The sequence below is a fragment of the Barbatula barbatula genome (genome assembly GCF_947034865.1).
Source record: "Barbatula barbatula genome assembly, chromosome: 14".
NCBI lineage: Eukaryota > Metazoa > Chordata > Actinopteri > Cypriniformes > Nemacheilidae > Barbatula > Barbatula barbatula.
The window spans coordinates 7,398,328-7,425,287 of record NC_136777.1 but is presented as its reverse complement, the minus strand read 5'-3'; the positions used below and the strand labels follow the sequence as shown (position 1 = coordinate 7,425,287).

At 38.4% G+C, this 26,960-nt stretch overlaps 1 protein-coding gene across 1 annotated transcript; it reads left to right on the top strand.

The window, feature by feature from the left end:
- Positions 1 to 2,723: 2,723 nt before the first annotated feature.
- ptpn20 (protein tyrosine phosphatase non-receptor type 20) lies at positions 2,724 to 26,738 on the top strand (the record flags this gene model as incomplete). Its single annotated transcript, XM_079473433.1, has 47 exons — positions 2,724 to 2,847; positions 2,927 to 3,087; positions 3,697 to 3,762; positions 3,847 to 4,026; positions 4,105 to 4,180; positions 5,153 to 5,242; positions 5,328 to 5,406; positions 5,500 to 5,653; positions 5,769 to 5,840; positions 5,977 to 6,151; positions 6,494 to 6,629; positions 6,734 to 6,872; positions 6,952 to 7,104; positions 7,270 to 7,455; positions 7,572 to 7,731; positions 8,037 to 8,277; positions 8,370 to 8,470; positions 9,356 to 9,433; positions 9,512 to 9,619; positions 9,691 to 9,807; positions 9,883 to 10,082; positions 10,161 to 10,253; positions 10,324 to 10,417; positions 10,670 to 10,755; positions 11,367 to 11,556; positions 11,926 to 12,131; positions 12,507 to 12,599; positions 12,698 to 13,107; positions 13,213 to 13,501; positions 13,592 to 13,762; positions 13,846 to 14,020; positions 14,203 to 14,413; positions 14,496 to 14,521; positions 15,114 to 15,173; positions 15,917 to 16,000; positions 16,477 to 16,541; positions 16,648 to 16,809; positions 16,891 to 17,065; positions 17,710 to 17,777; positions 18,083 to 18,150; positions 18,587 to 18,735; positions 18,905 to 19,050; positions 19,258 to 19,348; positions 23,825 to 24,159; positions 24,424 to 24,639; positions 24,776 to 24,838; positions 25,432 to 26,738. The coding sequence occupies 47 exons, from the start codon at positions 2,724 to 2,726 to the stop codon at positions 25,537 to 25,539; spliced, it is 6,630 nt and encodes a 2,209-aa protein (XP_079329559.1). The 3' UTR covers positions 25,540 to 26,738.
- Positions 26,739 to 26,960: the final 222 nt, after the last annotated feature.

The window sequence follows — 26,960 nt, the reverse complement described above, 5'->3', positions numbered from 1 at the left end:
TTATAAAGTGCCTTGTTGAGCTGTGATTGGTATACTGTATGTACAGTAGCCTACATCTGAGTTATTTAGTAAGGGTGGCCCCTAATATACAAAGCCAAAAGATAAATATTACAAAATAGATGTTTCAAATATTGTTGCTTTTTATTAAGTATTTGTAAACAGTGGCTATGTTTATATGAATGTCTTCGGTTTTGATTATTGTGGAAATGGGAGGATTTGTCTTTTTGTCTTGTATGTCTGTTAAACAGCTTCCTGTATTGTCACTGCACTATATAGTTTATATACAGTGATATCAATTCTCTCTTTCTCTGTCTTAAAATTCCTGGTAAAACCTAATATATTCATTTAGTTTATCCCTTCTAATCACAAAAATGTCTACAGAAATTGGCATAGCATTAAAAATAACAAACAAATCTCATCAGTACATGTGAAAACTGATATTGTGATGGGTTCAGTTCCCAGAGAATGTTTTGGCCGATAAAATGTAGGCTTATACTACTTATTGACAATAATACGGCAAACATATTGCATGGTTATTCAAAGATATGTAGAGGTAGATATCTGCTCGCTTAGATTGATGGACATTTATGGTTGTGATTGTAGTTTGCCTTTAATCTATGCTGCAGGTGGATTATATTAGAAGCAATGCATAAATGTTTACAATTTGTGAAATGTTAAGTGGTGTTAAGAATTGCCATTTGTGCTCTTGCGATTGGCTGAGCCCAAATTAAACATTTTCTTTTTTACCAATCCGCAAAAAGCAACTCAAAGCTTTCTGTAATGGTGGACCAATGTATACACAACCTCAGGTTCCCGATTAACCCTCTTTGAAGTACAAGCTTATTACTAAAGACGATTCTTCTAGTCCATGTTTGGGCTTCTATCTGTTGCGTTAACAATCTACACTTTTAATAATAAACTGATGTTATATATTCTTACATTTAGATTATTGCTGTCAACAAGTTTTACTGTGTCATGCTGATACAGGTGTTAAGTCAGTCTGTTCACTTCTAATTAACTAGATTGTGTAATCCCTGTATAAAAAGACAAGGGCACAAATACCTGGATCTGGCAACTAAGCCAAATCAAAACAAGCAAGAATATTCTCAGTATGAATTACCTGCAGTCACTTATATAGCCATTTAAGCATTTGGTTTGTTTTCCAGGCTGTTAATTCTATTTTGGGATGCTTAAAAACCTTGATGTGAGTCAAAGAGAAACCTAAAAATATTCTCACTTGTAACATTTTACACCAAAATATTATTTCCCTTGAGACAATAAAGGTCCCCTTGCAATAAATAATGACACTTAAGTATTAATGCATGACATAGGCTAGGTGGCATCTCCTGGCAGATTTACTTGCACAGTCAGTGGAAATACCTTGACTGCTGTCCAAGTCCTGGCATTTTCTTATGGACATCTGATTATTCCCTTATTATTATACCAGATAAACAATTCTTTTATACAGCTTTTCTTTAACAATAATTCATAGACAATAAAACTCATGTACTTAATGTTAACATTACAGTCAGATGAAATCCCTAAATACAAGCAACTGTACAAATGGAGTTAATATTCTATTGCCTTATACATATTTATTTAAAAACCTCTACATTTGTCTTATATAGGTACATAAAATAAATAAATAAGTGTAGAATTTTTTATCAAGCGATGAAGACTGGAAAACGAATGGCTCCCCCTTGTTTCCATGTCAAGTAATTACAGTTAGCAACACCAGATACAAACAGAACAGTTGTTCTGCTTCGAAAGTAATATTCGAAATATCCAATGCATTTCTGTATTTAAAATGTTTTTTCCATACCATATGTCCAACACTTGGTGCAAAATGAAAATTTTTATTCTGCACCCCTTCTGCTTCCATAAACTGTTTCTTTTAAGCACATGTATTGTGTAAGAGGGCAAAGATGAATTTGATTAGATATGAATTATGATACTATACTATATATTAAATATCTGTCTTAAACATCTGTCTGAAATCTTTGAAAATATGTGTATTATACATTTACAATTAAAGGGACAGTTCACCCAAAAATGTAAATTCTGTCATCATTTACTCACCCTCAGATTGTTCCAAACATCTACGAATGTCTTTGTTCTGCTAAACACAAAAGAAGATATTTTCAAGAATGTCAGTAACCAAACAGATCTCATCTCCTATTGACTGCCATAGTAGCGAGAATAAATGCTATGGAAGTCAATGGGGGATGAGATCTGTTTGGTTACTGACAGTATTCCAAATATCTTCCTTTGTGTTTAAACGAACAAAGGTATGTATACAGGTTTGGAACAATCTGAGGGTGAGTGAACTGTCCCTTTAAATAAATGTGGAATCAAATCTGATTGCAATGATAATATAAAAAAAAGGAATTCAGTCAAGTATGAATTTTAGTTCAGTGATTCTTAAAATATTATGCCCAAAAACAAAAATACATTTTGTGTACAGCAACCTTTAAAGTCCAACAATTGGTACATGATATTGACTAAAAAGTTAAGAAAGACTTTATATTTGATGTATAACATGCCCTGTGTAAATCTATGACACGATTGTCATGAATCATTAGTCACAAGGTCAGCATCCCTGGTGATCAGGTTTGTTTATGCACCATCTTTAAGTATTTTATTTCCAGCCGTCCCTCCTCCTCCATTAGCCAGCTTGCTTGTGTGTGTCTCCTTATCAGGTGTCTGTCTTGCGACTCTGCAGGATGAGCAGCACGTTTGTGACCCTCGCCGAAGTGCTGGAAGCCAGAGGAGGACCGCTGGAGGAGGACGAGGTCTGGTCCCTCCTGCTGGGCTCGTCAGAATCACTCGTGGACCTTTCCTACAAAGGTAAAACACTGACCCTTGCTGTATGTTGTTTGGTGCTGGAGTGCTGTCCATGCAATATTGAATGATTGTGTTTTTCTAGGTCACAATATCTGCAACATTATAACTCCTGGATCACTGCTCTTGTCAGCGACTGGCACGCTGGCGTTTAAGAACTGTGCGATGACAGATGAGGTTTGTGCCTTCACAGCCCCAGAAATGCTGCAAGGCCGGGCTATCTCAACCAAGCTAGCTATGGAGAAGGTCAGTTTTCTTTCCAGCGCCATCATGTGGGATACTTAGCTTGCTCATGTAAATGATTCAGTACCATGTTGCCTATTGACAGTGATTTACTCCAGATTGTGCTGTTCTTCAAAGAGATTTTACATTTGTCACAGCATAGGTCGAAAAAAAAGTATACATTTTTTATTTATTTAATTTGATGCATTAGAAAAATACGGAATTTATTATTATTTCATGTACATTAGGACTTAAGGCCTCATGTATTATTAGGACATTGTACTTTTTAATTCAGTATAAATGTAACTTACATTAGTTACATTCAGGTATTTAGAGTTTGCTGTTCTCAAATGGTTTTTTACATAAAAAGAACTAAACTTTGTGCATGTCAACTATACAAATGTCCAAATTAGTCGAAGTTAGATGTTTGCAAAACCCAGTGACAACCATAATGGGAGACTAATAATATTGATTTAAAAATAAAAATCATGAAATATGGAGATTTCAGGTTTCAGAAGGACAAGAGTGATATCTACATCATTAATTACTTTAAATGCAAAAAAATATTAATGTCAACAAACAATTCCTTAACTACTTCATAATAAGGATTTTTATGTGTTTTATTTCCTTTAGATAATTGTTTATTCTCTTGGTATGACTCTCTATTGGTCAGTGGATTATCATCTTCCTCAAAACCAGGTCAGTTAAATAATTACCATCATGGATCAATCATATAAACCAGTTTCCGACAATATGCTTAAAATGATTTATCTGCCTGTTCAGCCCATTCAGCTAAGTGACTCTCTGAACTGCCTTCTCCTGAGCATGTGTGAGGACATGGCCCACCGGCGAGCAAACCTGAACTCCATCCTGGAGGCATGTGAATCACACCACAAAGCCTCTCTCCTGCCTCCTCCAAATAAAGTCATCAAACAGCTGGTGGAGGACGTCTTTCAAGATTCTGTGAGACCCATTTAAACTGCAAAGACTAGCTATTTAACAAAATGATCAAATTTGATATCACAAGATCTTAATTTCCAGGTGGACCGAGCTGCTTTAACTGACAACGTTGTGCTGTTGAGTGGCAAGAGTCAGATGATCAGAGAAAGACTTCACGGTAGGAACGCTTAAAGTGTTGTTAAATAAATAAAGTAAACTGTAAATGAATATGCTTGCAACATCTCTGAAATTGAGTTTGACTGGAAAGAGATTTTGTGGAGATTTTAGCGGCATCTAGAGGTGAGGTTGTGAATTGCAACCAACGGCTCACTCCAGCCCTTTCTTTTGAAGCACTACGGCGGCTCTCACAGAACAAAGATGTCGTCGCGTTTTCCCTTCATTGCCAAAGGAGATAACGTATTTACAAAACACGCTTTCTGTAGCAGTTTGTCCGTATAGCTCTAGGAACAACATACCGAATTCCATTCAAGGGGCCCCATGTTGTATGTAGATAGAAATAGCTCATTCTAACGATTTATTATGTAAAGTCTTTATACACCTCTGAAGACATAGTTATTTATATCATAATGTATTTCTGTCAATGGATCCTCCAAAAATTACACAATGGATCTTTGAATAATTAAAATGAGCTACTGCATGTTAGGCAGCTCTTTTGATAAATATGCACAGAAGCTGATGTAACACGTTTGTATAAAAGCACTTCAGTGTGTCACATGCACGTCACACATCCTTTGCATAACAAGCGCACGTGTTCAGCTATGTCACCCTTCTGACCTAAACTGTTTCCTTCACTAAACCTTTTAACTACAAATCCAGACATATTCCTTGTTTTAACATGTTTATCCTGAAACTCAAATTGGTAATACCCTGTAGGTTTGGCCATCGTGTGCGTAAGAAAGCGTCGCTGTTCTTGTAAAATAGTGTGCGCAATAGGATTAAGGGTTTAACTTAAACCCAACATGGGATTACAAAAAGTAGTAATTGGTCTCCTTGCATTGATGCTTACAGTACATGCGAAACCTTAATAAAGACTGCAGCGCTGTTTGCTTTGGATGCTTTCCAGATGGATTTCTGTACGGATACAATATAGTGAACGTCAGGGTAGTGATGAGGTTTTATTGTTGGGCAGGTAAGCGCGGACCGTATCCCGGTTATACGGAGGGGAGCTTAGCTACAGGAGAGACACGCAGACTTTCTCTGGACTCTGAGCTGAAGCAAGGTGGGAATTTGGTTTCATATTCAGTGAATTCTGTTTCGCTAAACATTATAGACTCATTGTGTCATTTCCACTTTTGTTTTTCCAGACGTGTTCCGTCACCAGAAATCCTGGTCTCTCAGAAGCAGACCTAGTCAGACCGCAACCTACCAGGATTCGCCTAACAGGTTAGCAGTTTTGTTGTGTTCTTTTGAAAGAGGTTTCCGGCTGTACAATATGTCATTCTGTGATGAGGGGGAATCAATGCTTTGGTATCCCAGAATTCAACCAGGACTTCAACACAGGCGAAGCACAAGTTGTTGGCTGTCACGGAGTTCGTACCTCAGTGTTCCCAATAAAAGTGAAGCCCGACTTTCCAGTCCCTGCATTACTGTGAGTGACTCTGCCGTCAACCTCTCTCAAAGGCAAGCCAAGGTATGTGCTCAGTGTCTGATGTTTAGTCAGTTCCACATTTACTACACTGTTGGATGTGCTATATATAATACACTTGTTTAGTTGTTGGTCATCTATCCTCATGTCTTTATTTTAGAGTCTTGGACCTGAGTTTGGCAGAATGACAGATGAACCTCAAATTGTTTTGGAGCTGCCTGGATCTATTGTGGTAGTTTTTAGCATTTATAATATATGTATATAATAACATTGTGTAGAATTTTCACTTCAGTATTATATATGCAACACACAATACAAAGTTGCACGTTCTCTTTTTTGTCCCTTTGTTTTTCTCCCGATCGATACAGTCAAAGAAGGGCAAGTCAGTTGTGTCTCAAAGAGAAGTTAACGTGATCATGCCGAATGAGCAGTGTGTGGTGGTAAAATGTGACATCAAGTCTCGTGGTAGAGATGTCTTTGACATGGTTGTGGCTCATGCGAACCTTGTGGAGCACTTTTACTTCGGCCTTGCTTTCATTGATGGTACGCAGTCTTTTTTAGGACCTGAATTTGTAGTCCAAGCTTCATCTCTGAATAACAATATGGTGAAATTATAATTTTTTAATTATAATTATTATTAACTGTTCATTCATGTTCACATAATATGAATCACTAGTTGGTTTTCAAACTTCTTGCATTTGTGAATCACTATTGTAATGGATTTGTTTTAATATATTTAAACGTTTATATATTTATACGATTCTTGTCTTTATATCTCTGAAATTAAGGATTTTAATGTAGTTTTTACAGTTTGTGAAAGAATCATTGTCTTTGCAATGATCCTCATAGATGATTAAAACATTGATTTGCGTTTTTCTATTGTAGATGGTGAATATTTCTTTTTGGACCAAGAGACAAAAGTCTCAAAAGTTGCACCAGATTCCTGGAAGAAATTGTCTTCTGCAACATTTACCCTATTTCTCCGTGTCAAATTTTTCCCTGATGACATTTCCTACATATTGTATGTACTGCCGTTTGCTATATTACAGTATTTGATGGAAAAAATTTTGATTGTCAGTTGCATGGACAGTATCTCTAATATTTTGTTTGTTTTCTTCAATAAAGGCATAGACTCACACGTCACCAATACTATCTCCAGCTGAGGAGGGATATACTGGAGGACAGAGTGTATTGTAATGAAGAGATGGCTTTGTTTCTCGCTGCGCTGGCACTGCAGGCTGAGTTTGGAGATTACATGTCCGATGTGAGTCAGATATTATTGTGAGCTTCTCACTTCTCGCTAGACATACAGTATACTCTTTTAATCACAATCATGTTTCCAGGTTTATGGGAAGAACTATTTCCAGATGGAGCAGTACATCTCTAGGAGAGTTATAGAGAAAGTGCCCTTGCCCTGTTTAAGAGACGAGTTGCCAAGGTTGCATGCCAATAATGCCCAGATGCTTCCAGAGGAGGCAGAGATGGAGTTTCTAAAGGTATATTTGACTTGTTATAAAAAATAGTTTAAGCTTGCCTGTGCTTGTTTTCTGGTCTTAGTTGGACAAACTGTAAGCCAATCATGGTGCTCGGCTTAAAAGTGCTTTTCTAAAACCAGCAAACAGCTGATGTTTTCACAGTCAATGTTTTTTGTGCTTTATTAGATTGCCCAGCAGCTACCGGAGTATGGGGTCCTCTTTCACCGAGTAGCCCGTGAAAGGAAACCTGTTATTGGAGAGCTGATATTGGGTATTTGTGCCAAAGGAATTATGGTCTACGAAGTGAAGAGCAATTGTCGTATATTAAGCCGCAAATTTAATTGGTCGGAGACGGACAGTCTTTCAACGAGTGTAAGTTTACACTTGTGTTTGTGCACAGTATATTGTATGTTTGTTTAAGTGGGGTGTGTTTTGGTAAGTTATCTCATTGTATAAGGTTGACATATGTTCCACTGACTTTTCCACAGAGAAGAAAACTCACCATTGAGTGTAGTCCGAGTGGTAAGAAGCATTCGTTTGTGACAGAGAGCTCAAAGATCGCACAATATCTGCTGAACCTCTGCTCAAGCCAGCACAAGTTTCACAGTGAGATGACCTCTCGACAACTTGCCTACTGTTTGGCCTCAGGTGGCTTTTGTTTTTTTCTAATTCAATTATTGAAATGAAATAATAATAATATTTAATAATAAATTATTACATTACATTATGTATCATTACCATAATTGAACAATATAATCATTATAAAGGTATAAAGTTTTTCACATTGCAAATGTTGATTGGCTCGAAAAATTAACTTATTTCCTTAAAATCAATTCCGCAAACTCATGAAAAAGGTTGTGTCATTAATTTATATGATTATATGATTGAAATAAACAGAATTTCTTGGAGTTTATTCTTGGACTGTTTATAAAGTCTATTATATTTCACCCTAGATGACAACGTTGCAAAATACACGTCAATATGCCGAGCCCGGCACAATCAGATAAAGAGGCTCTCTTGCTCTGAGATCATGCTCAATAATGTTGGTTTGAATGCCTTGCCAAACGACACCATGAGCAGGTCCTGCGACGACCTGTCGGCGAAGATCGAAGTCCGGATACGACAACAGACCGACAATTACGTTCCTGAACAGAGTGGTCTGAGTGAACTAAAAGACCAGAGCCAAAGCACCAGGTCTGACAATAAACTGCTCTGCACGTGAAATTGCAATGCAAGGTCTGACAGCCATATTAAAGGCTCGTTGGGTTGATCTTTTCTTTCCGCAGCCCGCTGGACACTTTCAGTTCTCCAATCTATCGCATCATGTCCAACGTCTCTCTGCAGAAGCAGGACTCTGAAGCTAATTCTACCACTTCTTCTATAAGAGGTACATATACGTTACTATAAAATGTATGAAAAAAATTCTAAGTAAAAAGTGTATAAAATACCTTGAAGTCACTTTGGATAAATCTGTCCGCCAAATATTACTGTAATTGGTTACTTACAACCCGAATTTCGGATAAGTTGGGACGTTTTTTTAAATTTGAATAATACGAAAACTAAAGGAATTTCAAATCACATGGGCCAATATTTTATTCACAATAGAACATAGATAACATAGCAAATGTTTCAAATGAGAAATTTTACACTTTTATCCACTAAATTAGCTCTTTAAAATGTAATGCGGGCCACAGGTCTCAAAAAAGTTAAAGCAGTTTTGAAAAGATTCAGCTGGGAGAACATCTAGTGACTATATAGGTTCATTGATATCAGTTCTGTAACATGATTAGCTATAAAAGGGATGTCTTAGAGAAGCAGAGTCTCTCAGAAGTTAAGATGGGCAGAGGCTCTCCAATCTGTGATAGACTGCGTAAAAAGATTATGGAATACTTTAAAAACAATGTTCCTCAACGTCATATTGCAAAGGCATTGCAAATCTCATCATCTACAGTGCACAACATCATCAAAAGATTCAGAGAAACTGGAGAAATCTCTGTGCGTAAGGGCCGGAGACCATTATTGGATGCCCGTGGTCTTCGGACCCTCAGACGACTGTGATTTGAAATTCCTTTAGTATTCTTTTTATTCAAATTTATAAAACGTCCCAACCTTTCCGGAATTCGGGTTGTATTAAGTAATGCAATTTGGGTTTTTTGAGAATTAAATTTGAGAATTGAAGTATTTAAATTTTGTTTTAATAGTTTCTTTTGTTTAAAAATAATGTAATTTTACGTATTCAATTTTAAGTATTTTATTGTTTTATTGGTTGCAGTGGACACTCCCACAAAAACAACTCCAGACAGAGAAATCATATGTGTTACTCTTAAAAAAGATCCCAAGCTTGGTTGTGGTAAGTAAATCAATTTCCAATATAAAAACGGTTTAGCATATTTTGATTGTCTTGAAACTGTTCACTGTTCCTGTGAAGGTTTTGTAATAGTCGGGGAGGACAACACAGGAAAATTAGATCTTGGAGTTTTCATCGCATCCATCGTTCCTGACGGACCAGCCGATAAAGATGGCAGAATCAGACCAGGTAAACCTTGACCCTCTTCTCTTTTTTTACACCAAAGGACAAATGACTCACTCTCTCTTGTGAATATTCAGGTGGTCGATTGATCTCTCTGAATAAGATCAGTCTAGAGGGAGTGACGTTTAATACAGCGGCTTCCATACTGCAGAACAGTCCAGATGAAGTGGAGCTCATAGTGTCCCAACCCAAACGTACGTCTTGATCAATGGATCTAAAAAATATGTGAAGTCTAATTGACAGCTAAATCAAATATGTATTAATGATAGAGGACTTTCGGGATAGCAAGACCTCTTTGGCTACATGCAATCTGGGGATGATGCTGGAAAGAGGCTTTGACTCCCAAAGCACCCTGAATGCAGAGTACAGGCCTGTTATGGAGGAACTGGAAGAGACCCTTTCCAACATCATGGCTCCCAAAATGGGAAAAAGGCTACATGTACCTGTGGTGCGCATCTTGGACATTCAGGTGTGACTTACTGCACTTTACAGTTTACTAGTTAACACCTGACCGAAGCAAAATAACTTGTTTGTTCTTTTTACACAGGATGAGCTGTCCAATACTTTTAACATGAAGCCAGGTGATGTCATCTACATCGAGCTCAGAAAGATCAACGGCAGTTTGGGAATCAGCGTCGCTGTGAGTTTCTCTTTATTTGTTTGTATTTTCAATCACGGTTCATGAAACTATTGACTGTTGGTGGTTTTAGGGAGGAATCAACACCAATGTACGTCATGGAGGAATTTATATCAAGAATGTGATGCCTGGAGGAGCCGCAGATCAAGATGGAGGAATACAGATCGGTAAAGATTATTGCCAGAAACGTTCAAAATACTGTTTTAAAGTTTTGAAATCTGATTAATCAGTACAGTATATTTGAGATTTGTGAGTGTGTTCTGTAAGTATTTGTCATCCGGTTATGACATAACAAATGACTCATTGTTCCAGTTTAAATGTGATGCAGACATGCAAATGAGCATGAATATGTAACATCCCGATTGGACGTGACTCATAATTGATGTTGACAGTTCTTGATGATGTGGTGTGTGTGACAGGTGACAGGCTGCTGGAGGTGGACGGCTGTAACCTGCGTGGCGTCACCCACAGGCAGGCGGTAGAATGCCTGAAGAGAACAGGAGAGGTACTGTCACAGTCATTTAAAGGCACAGTTCACAAAAAAATTGAAATGGGCTTTTACTCATCCTCATGTCTGCGAAGTTGTTTACTGATGTTTTGTTAGTAGGAAACTGTCTAAAGACAGTGTACATAAAAATATTCATAATACAATAATATGCACAAAGGTATACACATAGTAGAGAATGGACATTGTACAGAACATACACATAAAAACCAAATATTTACATAATTGAACAATGTAGTATATACAAAATATACACATAATATATCCACAGTAGATACACAATGTAGTGTGATTTATATACTCTAGAGGTGTATAATGTGTTTAGTTTGTGACACTTTAAATGCAACCCTTCTGTCTATTCAGCTTTCAAGAAATCTCAAGGACCAAGTTAAGAAAAACAATGCGTGCTGGTTGTTATTTTTGTCGGGGCTAATGAGATTTTCTGGGATATGACGCAGAGCTGTGCGTCGCCATACTGACACACTGTAACAACACTGTAAATTTCTACCCATACGCATTAGATCATTATTCCAGACATGACTGCATCCCAGATCCTTGTTCTTGTCATACATGCATTTATTCATTTCTGTGTGAATGGATTTTAATTTCAGGTTGTGAGTCTGCTTCTAGAGAGAGAGCCTCCGGTTGTACTGGACACTTCTAGTGCCTCGTCCACGTTAGAAAGAGAGAGATCCCCTTCACCCCTCAGCACACAGAGCACACCCACCCCCCGAAGGAGACATGTCGCCATGGAAACGCCCTTGTCTGTCCGGGCCAAGGACTTCAGCTTTGTGTCAAATGGTGAGACTGAGCGCGGAGAGGGGGAGAGAGTCTTCTAGAAAACATTTCAAGTGAATCTGACAGCAAACCTCTGCTAACCGCCAGACGCGCATATCTCAAAGATCAAGCCAAATATAGATCTTGTCCACATGATGATTTCAGAATCTAAGATGGGTTTTTTTTACCTAACAAAGCTTTTCACAATTTTTCAATTTTAAACCTTACCGAATACCAGTACAAAATGATAGTACTATAAATAATATAGACATAAATAATAAAAAGTGTCTAACATTTATAACAAATATATAGAAATTAATAAAACAAGTGCATTAAAAATGTATAATAATAACAGAAGATATCAGAGTGTTTCTTGTCTTGTCTGTGTGACAGAAAACACCCGGGAGGTGATTCTTCAGAGGAGTTCGGGTGGCCTGGGCTTCAGTTTTGTCATTTCGTCGTTGTGTCCTGATGAGGGCAGCATGGTACATATTAAGCGCCTTTTTCCTGGTCAGCCTGCAGGGGATTGTGGGCTTCTAAAGGAGGGAGATGTTATCCTGGCTATCAATGGAGAATCTGTTAGAGGCCTGTCCTATGAGGTAATACGTGTTCGGTATAAATTGTAAAGACCTTACATTATGAAGCGTTGTGTTTATATTACCTTAGAATTAGCTATTTCTATCTACATACACCACAGGTCCTCTTGCATGGAATTCTCCATGTTGTATCTACAGTAGCCCTAAAAGGACAAACTGCTCTACAGAATGTGTTTCGTATATATGTTATGTCCTTTGGTAGAGAAGTGAAAACGCCACAGCTTCTTAGTTCTGTGCAGCCACTGTAGTGCTTCAAAAGGAAGGGGTGGAGAGCAGTTGGTTGCAATTTGCAATCTCACCGCTAGATGCCGCTAAAATCTCCAAATTTTTCCGTTAAATTCAATCCTTGCTGATACACATGTATTTCTGATACCACAGGAAGTTCTGCACCTCCTCCAGAAATTTCCATCTGAGGTTAGGCTGTCAGTTTGCAGACCCCCACATGAACGGGGAGATATTGACACTTCACAGGTAACATTTATTTTTTTACGTTCTCGACATAATACTGTTTTTAGTAACGTCTTTTTCGTATTTAAAAACCTCATAAAACACACATCCCTCTTTGACAGAATCTTGCAGCGCCTCCAAACCGTGCACTGAGATCCAAGTCTTTAGACCTACAATCGAGGTCTGTCGCCCCAGACTTTAGTGAACTCCTCAAGAAGAGAGCAATAGAGATGGCTCCAAAGAAAGCTGCATCTCCAGAGAAAACCCAAGAGATCCCAGCGACTCAAGAGAGCCAAGATAATGAGCCGAAGGATAAATCTACATCGACCCCTCCATCACCACCTTCCCTAACATCCTCAAGTGAAGCCGGAGAAACCAAACCTTCTGCCATGGTGGAGGAGGAGCATGATAACAAATCCTCGCTCTCAACCCCATCGGCTGTTACAACCATCGACACAGCCTCACAGCCGTCTCCGGCCACTCCTGAAGCAGTCATAACAGCCAATCAGGAAAAGTCAAAAAATATTACCAGGTATTAATCCTCACATGGTTTTCCCCTGTGCTAGTATAGTAAATATATTTTAAATATATAGTAAATACATTAAATATATTTGTATGTCTTGTTATCTGTTTCCAGTCACACCCATGAAGGTATAGATGATAGCATAGCAGGGTTCATAACCAATGGTCTAAGAGTCGTATCCAGTGAGGAATACTTGTCCATCACCAGCACATTACCCGTCTTCAAACATCTGCTTCCTCCACCACCCTTTTCTCCATCATCACAAAGCACACCTCCACCCTACCAAGAAGTACCTCCAAGACACTCTCCACCAGAACCTAAACCACCTGCCCAGTCCACTGCTCTCTCAACCGGCAACAATGGCTGGGACGATGAAGATGAAGACGATGAAGATCCCTCAAAAGTAAGACAGGTTGTGTAGGTCTGTAGAATGTGTCTTTAAAAAAGGCAATACTGAATAATGTTTCAATGTCACAAAATAATTGTGTCGTAGGATATGATGAAGGAGTTCGAACTGACTGTCTCGCTCACCAAATCGTGGTGTGGCAGTTTTGGTTTTACCATTACCAGGAGTAAACTGGACAACTGCTATTACATCCAGGGTGTCCTGGATAATCCAGCCAAGTCAGACGGCAGACTGAGAGCAGGAGACAGACTTGTCATGGTACAGCTTCTGAGTTTCCACTATTGCACTTATTTGGCAAAACGACAAAAGTGTTTAGAATGAATTGATCTTACGTTTTGCAGGTAAACGGCCACTATGTGACTAATGTGACGGATGAGATGGCTATTAGCATTCTCAGGTCCTCCTCTAAAAGACTGCACATGGTGCTGGGCAGAGCTGTGCAAAATCTGCTGCCTCCCCCACCTCCTGACACGCTTCAGGACATTGTCATATCCAAAACTCCATCCGGTCAGCTAGGTGAGGAAATGCTGTGTATTGGATGAGACAGAGGGCTTTTATCAATCACAATAAGCATCACTCACATAAGGGCTTAAACTTATTATGAAAAGTTTTATAATATTTGTTTATTTATTCAGGTATTTATTTCTAGCTATGGTGTCTTTTGAATTAAAACTAATATAGATCTTTTACCTGTGCAGGTATCAAGCTCACAGGCGGCATTGGCAGTAAGTGGCAGGGAATTTATGTCCTGGAGGTGGTGCCAAACTCACCTGCTTGTGGGGAGGGCAGCATCCAGCCCAATGACAAGATTGTTTACATCTGTGGGAGATGCACCCTGGGAATGACACTGGAAGATGCAGTAAAAGTGTGTGAGGGTGCTCCACGCAGAGTCACTTTAAAAGCCATGAGGTGAGAGTGGATTTATTTAGGTTAATACCTTATAAAGTAAGAAATATTTTCTCAAATAAAATGTTTTTTTTCCTTGTTCCAGAGATGATCAACCTGTGATACCTAAAGGTAAATAGAGTGGTATGTTTTTTTATTGGGACCATTATGGAAGTTCTTTCTCCTGAATTACAGAAATGACTGTCCGTGTCTTCCTATGGTTTCACTGGCAACAACATAAACATAAATTGATAGACAACAAATAATAATAATATTCATTTATATTCATTGAAATTAGATGTAAAATAATGGTTTTGTCATAACCAAACACAAACCGGAAGTTAACTTTGGAGAAGTTGGGTGTGTACGATGAAAGCATCTATTGGCTGAATCATGTTGTAAAATAAATCCTGCACAGTTACTTACTGACAAAATAAATAATAATACAAATTAAATAAAAAAGTCAATATTTATTCACCCTCACATTGTTTAAAATCTGGAAAATCTTTCTTCTGTGAAACACAAATGAATGGGATGTTTTGTGGCCATACAACGGAAGTCAATAGGGGCCAATTGTTTCCAGCGTTCTTCAAAATATATTTTGTTCTTCAAAAGAAAAATGTCTTACAGGTTTGTGTGTCTCTTGCTATTATGAGTCATTTATAGAGTCTTTAACCTTCCCATGGGCAACATCTCTGGCTGTCTGTGGCGTGTGTTTTCTCAGGGTGTGTGAAGGCTCAGGCTGTGCTGCAGAGGGTGGTGGTGATCGATGTGTTTCAGTCTGGTCTAAACTGACAGAAATGCTCGAGTGGTGGTCAGCAGCAGCCCGGCCTTTCACTGCATGCTTCACTTGGCTTTGATGCGGTTTAAGCAGTGTCAACCCTTATTAGACAGCTTAGCCATCGCTGTCAGGGCCTGAATAATACGGAACATGTGTCAGTATAGTGCTGGAATGACTGGATGTTACATTTGCTGTTCGTATTGTATTAAATGGAGAAAAAATGACTTGCTCACTTGACCACTTTATTTATTCATTCACTGTATCAGACACTTTTATTCAAAGCAACTTAAAGGGATAGTTCACCAAAAAATGAAAATTCTGTCATTTTCTCACCCTCTGATTGTTCCAAACCTGTAAAAATTTATTTGTTCTTCTAAAGAGAAAGGAAGATATTTGGAAGAATGTCAGTAACCAAACTGATCTCGTCCCTCATCGACTCCCATAGTATTTATTTTCCCCACTATGGCAGTAAATCGGGGATGAGATCTGTTTGGTTACTGACAATTCTGACAAACTATTTTTTACAGGTTTGCAACAATCTGAGGGTGAGTAAATGACGACAGAATTTTCATTTTGGGATGAACTGTCCCTTTAAAAGGCATTTATCATTCTAAAAGCAGAAATAGAGGTAAAGCAGAGGAGAAACAAAACGGCATTAAAAAATGTTTTGGGGGGATTTTGTTGTAAATAAAGTTCAACAATAGCAAGGTATTAGTCGCTCAATATTTTACTAACTATTTCTCCAGGTTTGTTTGAATGGCAGGAGAAGATGCTCTTCCCTCACCTGCATGATCTCAGCTCACCTGATGTGGAAGCAGTCTCTACAGAAGGTAAAGACTTTGTTTCTACGTGTCTGTTGTCTGTGAGTTGTGGCATTAGCTGCATGTGTCGACAGACGCGGTATGTCCCGCTCAGAGGGCAACGGGTGCAGGATTAATTATTAGCGAGTGACACGGCCTCCTCTGGCCGATCAAAGTGCCTTTTCCTTGTGTCTGACAATAAAGGCCAGCTCATCTAGAGGGCATCCGGGTTGCTAGGAGACCGCTGGCCAGGAGGTCCTAAAGAGCTTGAAAAGCCGCGCATAGTTTACCTACAGTAGCAAGGAGCAGGTCAGCGACACAACTGGCCTCAAAATGGAAGCGAAGGAGGGGGAAAGTCGTGAGTTTGGGATGTGTTTTGTGCTCTTTGAAGTTTTGTTTAGGAGGACTGATTTTAATTTGGGCGATTTTGTCATCCTTTATGATTTTTTGAACAAAAGCATAATCTCTCTCTCTCTCTCTCTCTCTCTCTCTTATGCCATTTATAGATAAACCTGCTGCTGAGGGTGCCATGCGATTCAGGAAGAGGCTGTCTGTGACATCAGAGCAGGAGGTAACTGTCGCTCTCCCTAAACTTAGGCTGATATCATGGGAAGTCATCTAATTTATTATTCTATATTATCTGTATTATTTTCTCTGATCTTCCCTTTGTTCTATAGAGCTGCATTATCCAGGTAGAGTTCACCAAGCCAGAGAGAGGTGAGCTGGGTTTTGCTCTGGTTGGCGGAGTCAATGGGAGCGTTCTCAGAGTGAAGGATATTTGTTGCGGAGGGGTGGCCGAGCATGATGGGCGTCTGCGAGTGGGAGACATCCTTTTGGAGGTACAGTATGTGTTGTTTTTCGTCTTGATGGACTGCTTTAAAGACACCATATAATCAAGCAGGTGTTCTTATGTTTTGTAGGTGAATGACGTCATTGTGTCAGGACTGGGCCAATGTGAAGTGGCAGATATTTTGAGGAAAGCAGAGGGCACCGTTCAGATGACGGTATGTAGGGACATCCTGCCCATGTCAACCTGTTCTGGATCGAGCTCACCCACTGAGACTTCTCAGAAATTAACTACGACTAAATCTACAGGTCAGCAAATCTAGAGTCAGGTGTTTTGTCATTTTGAACACATCACTAGAAAGATAAAACAGTGGAAGACACAAAGAAGTTGATAAAGTATGTGGTTAATATATACACAAATTAACAAACTGGTGATATGTCTAATGATATGATTAATTCGTATTTGTTAAGTTTTAAATAAAACATTTTTACCATTCAATTATATTTTCTTATCAGTGTTATATCAGCCACTGGTCACGCTTCATTCTAGATATTGTTTCCGTACCACCATCTAAAAGCCATAAATTGGTTGACCAAGATATAGGGCTGAACATTCTATTGAAATGTCTAACAATTTTTGTCAGAATATGTAATCCAACAGTTAACATTAAGATGTGGGAATGATGATTTCTTTCCTGAGAGAGAATATGAAACATTTATGTTATTTTCAGCTTAAAAAAGTATATAAAATATACATGTATGTATATAAATATATATGTTTATTTTTCATTGCGATGATTATTATGATATTGGGTATTCTATATTTCATTGTGTAGCAAGTTATCACATTTATTTTAATCAATATTATCCAACCCTAACAAGGAAGTTGTCATTGATAAAGGTCATAGAACACCATTTAAACATGAATATCTCTTTTCATGTCTCATTTGCAGATGTTACAGCACACACAGATCGCGTGTCTTTCCAAACCTCAGAATGTCGCGGAGGAGAATGTGAGCAGGTATTAAAACCATTCTAACCATTTCTTTCAATGATACAAATTTTGTAATAGTTACTTATTAAAGTAAAATAAAACCTTCTCCTGACACAGCACACTAGACATAAAAAATGTAAACGTGTTCCAGCATGTAAAGGTTTACCATACAATTTATTGGCAACGCCTACTATTGCTTTCAGTTTAGCTTAACTTTAGCTTTCACCTGTTTCCTCTAAGTTAACTCATCGCCTCTCTCTTCTTTCTCTCTTTCTCTCGCACACTCTCTTTCTCTCACGCACACTCTCGCTCTTGTTTTTGTTTTCCTATAGGACAGTCAAAACTGTACAACTACATGTCAGAGGTGTTGCCCATCAGTTACAGACATGTTACAGGAAAGGTGAGTGTCATTGAATGATTGCATTTGTGTCAGTCCTGCTGCCTTATCCAGTGGCCACCGACAGCAGCACTTGAATAATCCGTAATTAATTTAAAGTCAATTTCAATCGAGGATTGTTTCTACTCCATTGTGTAATATCAAATTTTCTTTGTTTATTAGATTTTTTTTATATAGCTTTCAAAAGACATCACCACAGGGAGGCGCTATAGAGTCATTATTGAAATTCACGACCAACCTGACAAACATCACCCCTTTAGTTTCTAGTCAGGTCGACCTATAAGCCGCATTTGTTGTAGTACGTAGCACTTGCAATTAGCAGCTTTTTTACATTTTAGGTGGAAAAATCTCAGGAAAATCAGCCTTGCATGATTACAGGCCCCGGAACGTAGCAATGTGGTCAAGGTCTCTGCTCATTCCTGCCCCGTACCCCCTTCAGGACAGACCCCCAGAAGCAGCATCTGGAAAATTCTGCCATGAAAAAGCATAGCCAGTCAGACGGCTGGAGCAGTGATGAGGAAGACGATGATGGGGATGATGATGACAGCGCGCCTCTGCCGTCGCCCCTGGAGACCCTCCCTCATACAGGTACATGAAAGTGCAGTATATATTATTATAATGATATTAAATGTATGTATAGTAATGTAAAATAAATTACAATGGCATGTTAAACATTTATTCCTTAGTTTGTGCGTTTTTTAATTTGATAGTGATATCATCATTTTATAATTGCATATGATAACTTTTTAACATTAAGGCGAAGTGATCGTGTCAGAAGAGGAGCTTGCCCATCTTGCAGTGATATCTCCTCCTAAGAATGGCCGGTACTCTGGCTCCAGGGTCAAAGCCCTCATCCAGTCTCTCGAACAGCTGGAAAAGCAAGATCTGATCAAGGAATTTATGGTATATTTATGGTCCAAGTCTACTGTATGTATCTTCATTAGACTGAAAACATTTGAATGTATTCAAATGCTGCATATCCAACCACTGATTCATTTTGTGTGGTGTTTTTATTTAATCGTAACAAAATGCTCTTTGCTGTTGTCATGTTTATAATGCATGTGAAATGTTTCAAGTGTGGGAGAATTTGTATTACTTTTCGTCCAACAGGCTTTAGAGCATTTGAAACCCTCAGACAACTGTCTGGTTGGAAAAGCCCCTGAAAATCGTGAGAAGAACAGATATAGAGATATCCTGCCCTGTAAGTACATCTGCTTCTGTAATGCAACACAAAACCTTTCATTTATTCATTTCATTCCACAGTTGTTCTCATTGTTGGGATTTTTATTGCCATTTTACAGTTTGTAAGCCTCATAAAAAGGATTTTTGCGCTCTGCATTTTCACATCATTTGGAAACCGCAGACCACACCGTCAAAAATTGCCAGGATTTCTTACAATGAAATACTGTAGCCTATTCAGAATTTTGCTGTGAAATCGTTCGGTAATAATACAACCAAATTAGTGTAATTTTACTGTGATTTCCTGTTTACCATGATGTCACCGTATAAAAAGGAACAGTACTGTTAAAGGAACAGCAAAAATTCTAATTTTTTCAAAAAAACACTCTTAAGTGCAAATCTGTTTCCATTTCTTTGTTTTGATGGAAACAGAGAAAGATATTTGGAAGAATGCTTGTACCCAAACAGATCTTGGTCACCATTGACTACCATAGTGGGAGAATTTTGGCGTGAACAGTTCCTTAAAGGAATGTATTGATTTATATATATTTGAATTGAGTAGTAGCATTTTTTCAGTGCACAACAACAGATATTGTTATAGACAACATACAGTGGGTACGGAAAGTATTCAGACCCACTTACATTTTTCACTCATTTGCTAAAATCATTCAAGTTTATTTTTTTTCTCAGATTTATTAAAAATGAAAACCTGAAATATCACATGGTCCCAAGCATTCAGACCCTTTGCTCAGTATTTAGTAGAAGCACCCTTTTGATCTAATACAGCCATGAGTCTTTTTGGGAAAGATGCAACAAGTTTTCACACCTGGATTTGGGGATCCTCTGCCATTCTTCCTTGCAGATCCTCTCCAGTTCTGTCAGGTTGAATGATAAACGTTGGTGGACAGCCATTTTCAGGTCTCTCCAAAGATGCACAATTGGGTTTGTCAGGGCTCTCGCTGGGCCATTCAAGAACAGTCACGGAGTTGTTGTGAAGTGAACCGTCGGGCCAGTCTGAGCTCTTGAGCACTCTGGAGAAGGTTTTCGTCCAGGATTGTACTTGGCCGCATTCATCTTTCCCTCAATTGCAACCAGTTCTCTTGCCCTGCAGCTGAAAAACACCCCCACAGCATGATGCTGCCACCACCATGCTTCACTGTTGGGACTGTATTGGACAGGGGATGAGCAGTGCCTGGTTTTCTCAACACATACAGCTTAGAATTAAGGCCAAAAAGATCTATCTTGGTCTCATCAGACCAGAAAATTTTATTTCTCACCATCTTTGAGTCCTTCAGTTGTTTTTTTAGCAAACTCCATGCAGGCTTTTATGGGTCTTGCACTTAGGAGAGGCTTCCGTCGGGGCACTCTGCCACAAAAGCCCTGACTGGTGGAAGGCTGCAGTAATGGTTGACTTTCTACAACTTTCTCCCATCTCCCGACTGCACCTCTGTAGCTCGGCCACAGTTATCTTTGGGTTCTTCTTTACCTCTCTTACCAAGGCTCTTCTCCCCCAATAGCTCAGTTTGGCCGGACGGCCAGCTCTAGGAAGGGTTCTGGTCGTCCCAAACGTCTTCCATTTAAGGATTATGGAGGCCACTGTGCTCTTAGGAACCTTAAGTGCAGCAGAAATGTTTTTGTAACCTTGGCAAGATCTGTGCCTTGCCACAATTCTGTCTCTGAGCTCTTCGGGCAGTTCCTTTGACCTCATGATTCTCATTTGCTCTGACATGCACTGTGAGCTGTAAGGTCCTATATAGACAGGTGTGTGGCTTTTCCAATCAAGTCCAATCAGTATAATCAAACACAGCTGGACTCAAATAAAGGTGTAGAACCATCTAAGGGATGATCAGAAGAAATGGACAGCACCGGAGTTAAATATATGAGTGTCTCAGAAAGGGGTCTGAATATTTAGGACCATGTGATATTTCAATTTTCCTTTTTTAATAAATCTGCAAAAATGTCAACAATTCTGTCTTTTTCTGTCAATATGGGGTGCTGTGTGTACATTAATGAGAAAAAAATGAACTTAAATGATTTAAGCAAATGGCTGCAATATAACAAAGTGTGAAACATTTAAGGGGGTCTGATTACTTTCCGTACCTAATATACATGAGAAGTAGATTAAACGCTGTATACATTTACCAGTAAACAGAGGAACACATGACACAGCAATTAAATGAAACACAACCAATCCGTTATTTTTTACTCCCGGGTGTCCTACCAGAGACGGGTGTTAGATAACAGCGCCAGTGTGGATGTATGTTTGACTCGCTTTTTCACACTCTATCCGGCACCTCTTTGCGGCTTTCCGGGCCTCCTCACCCATGTGGTGCCGTTTTCACACTGCGGCTACGGTATCCAGTTTTTGCTGCCGTGTGGTGTGTGTTTGGCCTCTCTGTTTCAAATATAACCTATAATGCTGCAAAAGTCAAACAGGAGATGTGTGACTCACCGATCCCCTTTCACTAGTAATGGGAAACATCCCTTCGTGTGAGGGGTCACAGGCGAGTGTGTGATTTAATTTTTTTTTTACGTTGGTTTGTATATGGAGACTGGGCTGTATTTGCATTAAAGAGAGGGTGTGTGTGTGTAGAAGAGGGCACAATACAGTTCTTCATGTGTTTGCGGGAGGCAGACTGCCCTAGCTTGGCCTGGAGTGTTTGTTTATTATCACGGCAGCTCATTGGGCTTCTGTTCCCTGAATAAAGGGTCCAGGATTGAAAAGTGTGAGGCCCCTGGGATTTAACCACTGTTATTGCTGGATGCAGTTCAAGGGCCGCAACCTCCTCCGGAAAGCCTGATGCCACCCATTGTGGAGTCCACTCTGCACGAACGTACCTACTCCCAATAACGTACGCTTCCTCCTCCACATGTGCCCCCTCTGTTTTCTCTTCTCTCTGTTTGCTCAGTTTTTAAACTCTTTCCTCTTCCGAACTGTTGAACATGTTTTTGCAAGAAGGCCCCTTGCTGAGAGTTACAGGCACTACTAGCGTGTGAGAGACACCGTGGAGTCTGTCCTCTCGAGACAATACAACAACAATCTCTCATGTTCTTTTATTGTACACGACTCGCTGATTCACGGGCATGCATGTAAACAGGTTACAAAAGGACAAATTGGGGAATTCTTTTTTTATTATTTCTGTGGGTTCAGTGGTTTCACCTGTGCTTGATGCATCTAATGGTCTAAAAATTATACCGTGCAAAAAAGGATTTTCTTAATCTGTTTTTTGGTCTTTTTTCCAGTACAAATATCTAAATATTCATGAACCAATATATGTTTATTTAGTAATAAAAATAACACAAGATTTTTAACACAAGATTTTTAACTCAAGTCTTATTTTAGTCTTATTTTAAGCTAAAAGTCTTCTGACAATTCTAATAATAGTAAATTAGTTTATGCCTTAAACCAGAAAAATATCTGCCAATAGGGTAAAACATTTAAAAGGAAAAAAACAAATTTTTTCTTACCCCACCGATTTGGTAACACTTCACAATAAGGTTGTATTTGTTAACATTGGTTAACATGAACTTCCAATACTTTAGAAGCATTTATCCAAGTTCATATTCATTTCAATATACTCATTTCTAATTACTAATTTTATGATATTTCATGAAATTAAATTGTTGATGTTAGTCTATGTTCATGTTAATTTAATAATTTAGTGTTTTTATAATCGAAAGTATCTGTTAACAGAAGTTGATGTAATATGACAACCTTATTGTAAAGGGTTTATAACTTCTAATTTTTTTACGCAAATGTTTGGATTTTTATTATCATATTTGTTGTGTTTGGGACCATGTGTTCCTTCTACTCCATAAGGAAAAGCATTAACATTCTTACAATGTTGGCACTCAAATCATTACAGGAGGAGAGGCCGCATATACAATTATTTACTGGCTTTCAAACAGGGCTGTCACAATTATTAAATTATCATCTCATCGCAATTATTTGACATCATCACAATTATTATTATGAGATTACCGCATTGAATGTAAATCCTTAGAAAACAAGGGTGATCTGCAGTATCTGCTACATTTTACATCACCGTCCTTGATCTGCACTTTGTTACATTCAAATTACTTTTCTGCATCATTTAATTTGTATTAGCTTTGAAAGTTTTGTGTTGATGTTTTTGTTTCCAGACTTGCTGCATCTACACAGAATAATATTAGTTGTTTACACATTTCTCACATTTCTAAAGTATAGATTTTCTTAGTTGAATAAATAAATTGTCATTAATAGCAATTATTTAATAGACAATAAATCGTCAGCCAAATTCCATTATGGTTACAGCCCTAGTTTGCTGTACTAATAATACAACATGCTTGTTGAAGGTGAAATATACCAACATATGCTACATGCAAGTAAACAGCTTGATATTTCAAGGTGTGATTCTGTACATTATGATTAATATTGTGTCTGCCAAATGTTAATGTATTGCAGATATTATTGATCCAATGTTTGTTTCTATCTTTCTTTCTCTATTCAAACAAGCAGACGATAAGACACGCGTTCCTGTGGGAGAAAACAAAGACTACATCAATGCCAGCTACATTCGTATGAAGGTGGGCACAGAAGAGTTCCTCTACATCTCCTCTCAGGGCCCTCTGCCTGGCACACAGGATAACTTCTGGCAGATGGTGTGGGAGAACAAGTCTGATGTTATCGCTATGATGACTCAGGAGGTGGAACGCGGCCGTGTCAAGTGCCACAAGTATTGGCCCGAGAAGCTCAGTGTTCCCAAAGAAACTGAGCGTTACCAGCTCATCCTGGACAACTACCAGATGCTCGGATATTTCCACATTAAGATAATCAAGATGGTGGAAAAGAAGGTTAGGAGCCTTTACCTGAAGGAATTAATGCGTCTTGTCCAAAAATATATTTACTGATAGTGTAAAATGTAAGTGTTTTCACACCGTGTATGTACATAAACTTGTTGTTTGACACTCCGTAAACCAAAGTAGGACCTTAAAAATCTTTACTCTTAAATGGCACTGTCAGGTCAAATAGATTTTTTAAACACTGCGGAAATATTATAGCAATATCTATGCTTAAAATAAATATTAATATAATGATAAAATTATTGTCTTTTCCAGAGTGGAGACATTCATTTAGTGAAGCATCTGAAGTTCACCACATGGCCTGACCATGGCACACCTCACTCCTCCGAGCAGCTGGTGCGTTTCATTCGCTACATGAGAGCCGTACACTGTAAAGGGCCAATCACGGTCCACTGCAGTGCAGGCATTGGTCGAGCTGGAGTCCTCATCTGCACTGACGTCATCCTCAGTCTCATTGAGAAAGATCTGAGTGTAAGTCAATGAGTTCTTAACTTAAATGCTCCCAGAATCACAGCTAATCTGTGTTTATCTGAAAACATGAGCAACATAAGAAAATAATGTTATTTAAGATCACCTTAATGTGTGCAATTCTGTTTTGTGCCTGTAGATTAATGTGAGTGATATCGTAAAGGAGATGAGACTTCAGCGACATGGGATGATTCAGACCAAAGTGAGTACATACAGAAATGTTTAGTGGGGCTATTTAATGTGATGATGCACATCATGTGCACAAAGTCACATGATCTCTCAGCCCATGGACAAGTAGGAAACCTGCCAGTCTTGTGCTAATCACAGGCCAATTGGTAGATTCTAGACAAACTCTGGCCAACATGAACAGGTTTTGTGACTTTCTCTCAACCTCAAGCATGAAACATTGGAATAAAATTATATCCCAAGAATGCATTATTAATTATATGGTTGAAAGAATGAATGTGGTTTTGGCCGGATTATGTGAGTTATTGGCTGCAGTGAGTCTAGAACTATTTACATTTAAGAAGCATTCAGAAACCTATAACAACAAGTTGTTCTTTGTAATATTAATAATAATGTTTTTGTTTCTATGCATATGATTAATGATTATGGTAATGGATTAGGTCACAATATCATGTCCTGGGTCCAGAAGCCAAACAGTAATCAGAGTAATTCTCATCTAAAATGTGGTTGAGAAAAGCTCCTTTGCTCTGCATTGATTTTCTGGGTTACTTTCTGAATGCACGGATGAATCTAAAGAGGATTTTGAATACTATTCTTCTCTGATTTCAGGAACAGTACCTTTTTTGTTACAAAGTCTGGCTGGAAGTTTTGCAAAGCATCTCACTTCTTCATGGTAACCACTGGCAATCTGAAACCTCTTCATGTATGAAGCCTTAAAGTCTTACAATGGCTTCCTCATGAAGAAAACAACAATCTGATTTTGTGTGTGTCTGATAGACAGTAGTATGACCACTTGTTCCATAGTCAAGTATTGAATATATAAGCAATAGGCAAGACGTATTCATTAATTGTGCAATGTCTGATTTATATTTTTGTATATCTTTTTGTCACTCTTAACAATGCTGATATAATAGCCTTTACAGAGTCATAGTCGTTTTGCCTTGGATGTGTGGTTAAGTTTTGTTTTTGTTAAGATAAATGATGCATATAAGTCATTCCATCAAATTAATACCGTAGATGTATCCTCAAACCACGTGCATAAATGACAAAATGTATGCTTTGAATACTATAGGCTATTACGCAAACCTAAATATACACATTTTGTCAATTTCTTCCAGTATCATATCAACTTGATATATCTCATTTTAGTTGCTGTATTTCATTTATAAATGCTTTTTACACTCGTCGGAGAACCAGCTGGTAGACATTCTCAAATCAATTTTAGTAAAGTGCCTTTTAATTTCTGGTTGTGGGCAGCTCACGGCTCAGCTCTCTTTATCTGCACTCGCTCTGATTAAAGCAAGCTGTCTTACCTCCACATTGACCGAGAACAGAATGGGAAGAGGAAACCCAAAGATATGGCTGTGATGTGGAGAGATGACAAACCACAGCCTTTTTCCTCTGCTGTTTGTGAAGCTGTGCTTGTTTAGACAGAGTCCCTCTGAAACCAGTATTTTGACTTTGGATGGCACATCAAGTATTTGTATATACAGCACATGTAATAGATCGTTGCTGTAAGGATCTGCTGTCAATATATTGAGCAACAAACGCGTGAATGTATTAACAATGGCGATGGACCAATATTTTGTGATATTTTAGTATTCCTCACTGTTTTGCCACAAACCTACAGCACAATGATTTGCAGCACATGAATGTCTTAAACTGTTTATTTTAGACTATCGGAGCACATCAGAGATGGTAAACCGTCTTATCGCACTTAATGTTATTTATTTGTATGATTTTTTCACAGGCTTTGTAAAAAGACGATCCTGTCATTGTATTACTGTAAACTTTGTACTTGAGAGCTAATTACTGTATAAGCTAGTTGTGTAAGCACAGTTATGATCTTCGATGTATCACACATGTAATCTATCACTGTAACTATTTTTACAAATAAAAATAGCACATTAATCCACAGCATGTCTCACAATTATCTTCTTATTCAAAATAAAGTGATATTTCCCCCAAATTATATCTCTTTTTATTTCAAACCTTTTTCTTTCTTCCTCAGAACACGAAAGGAGATATTTTGAAGAAAGTTGGTAACCGAACAGTGCCATCACCCATTCACTATTGGACACAAAGGCAATGCAAGGGAATAGGGGCAGTTAACAACATTCTTCAAAATATTTTTTTTT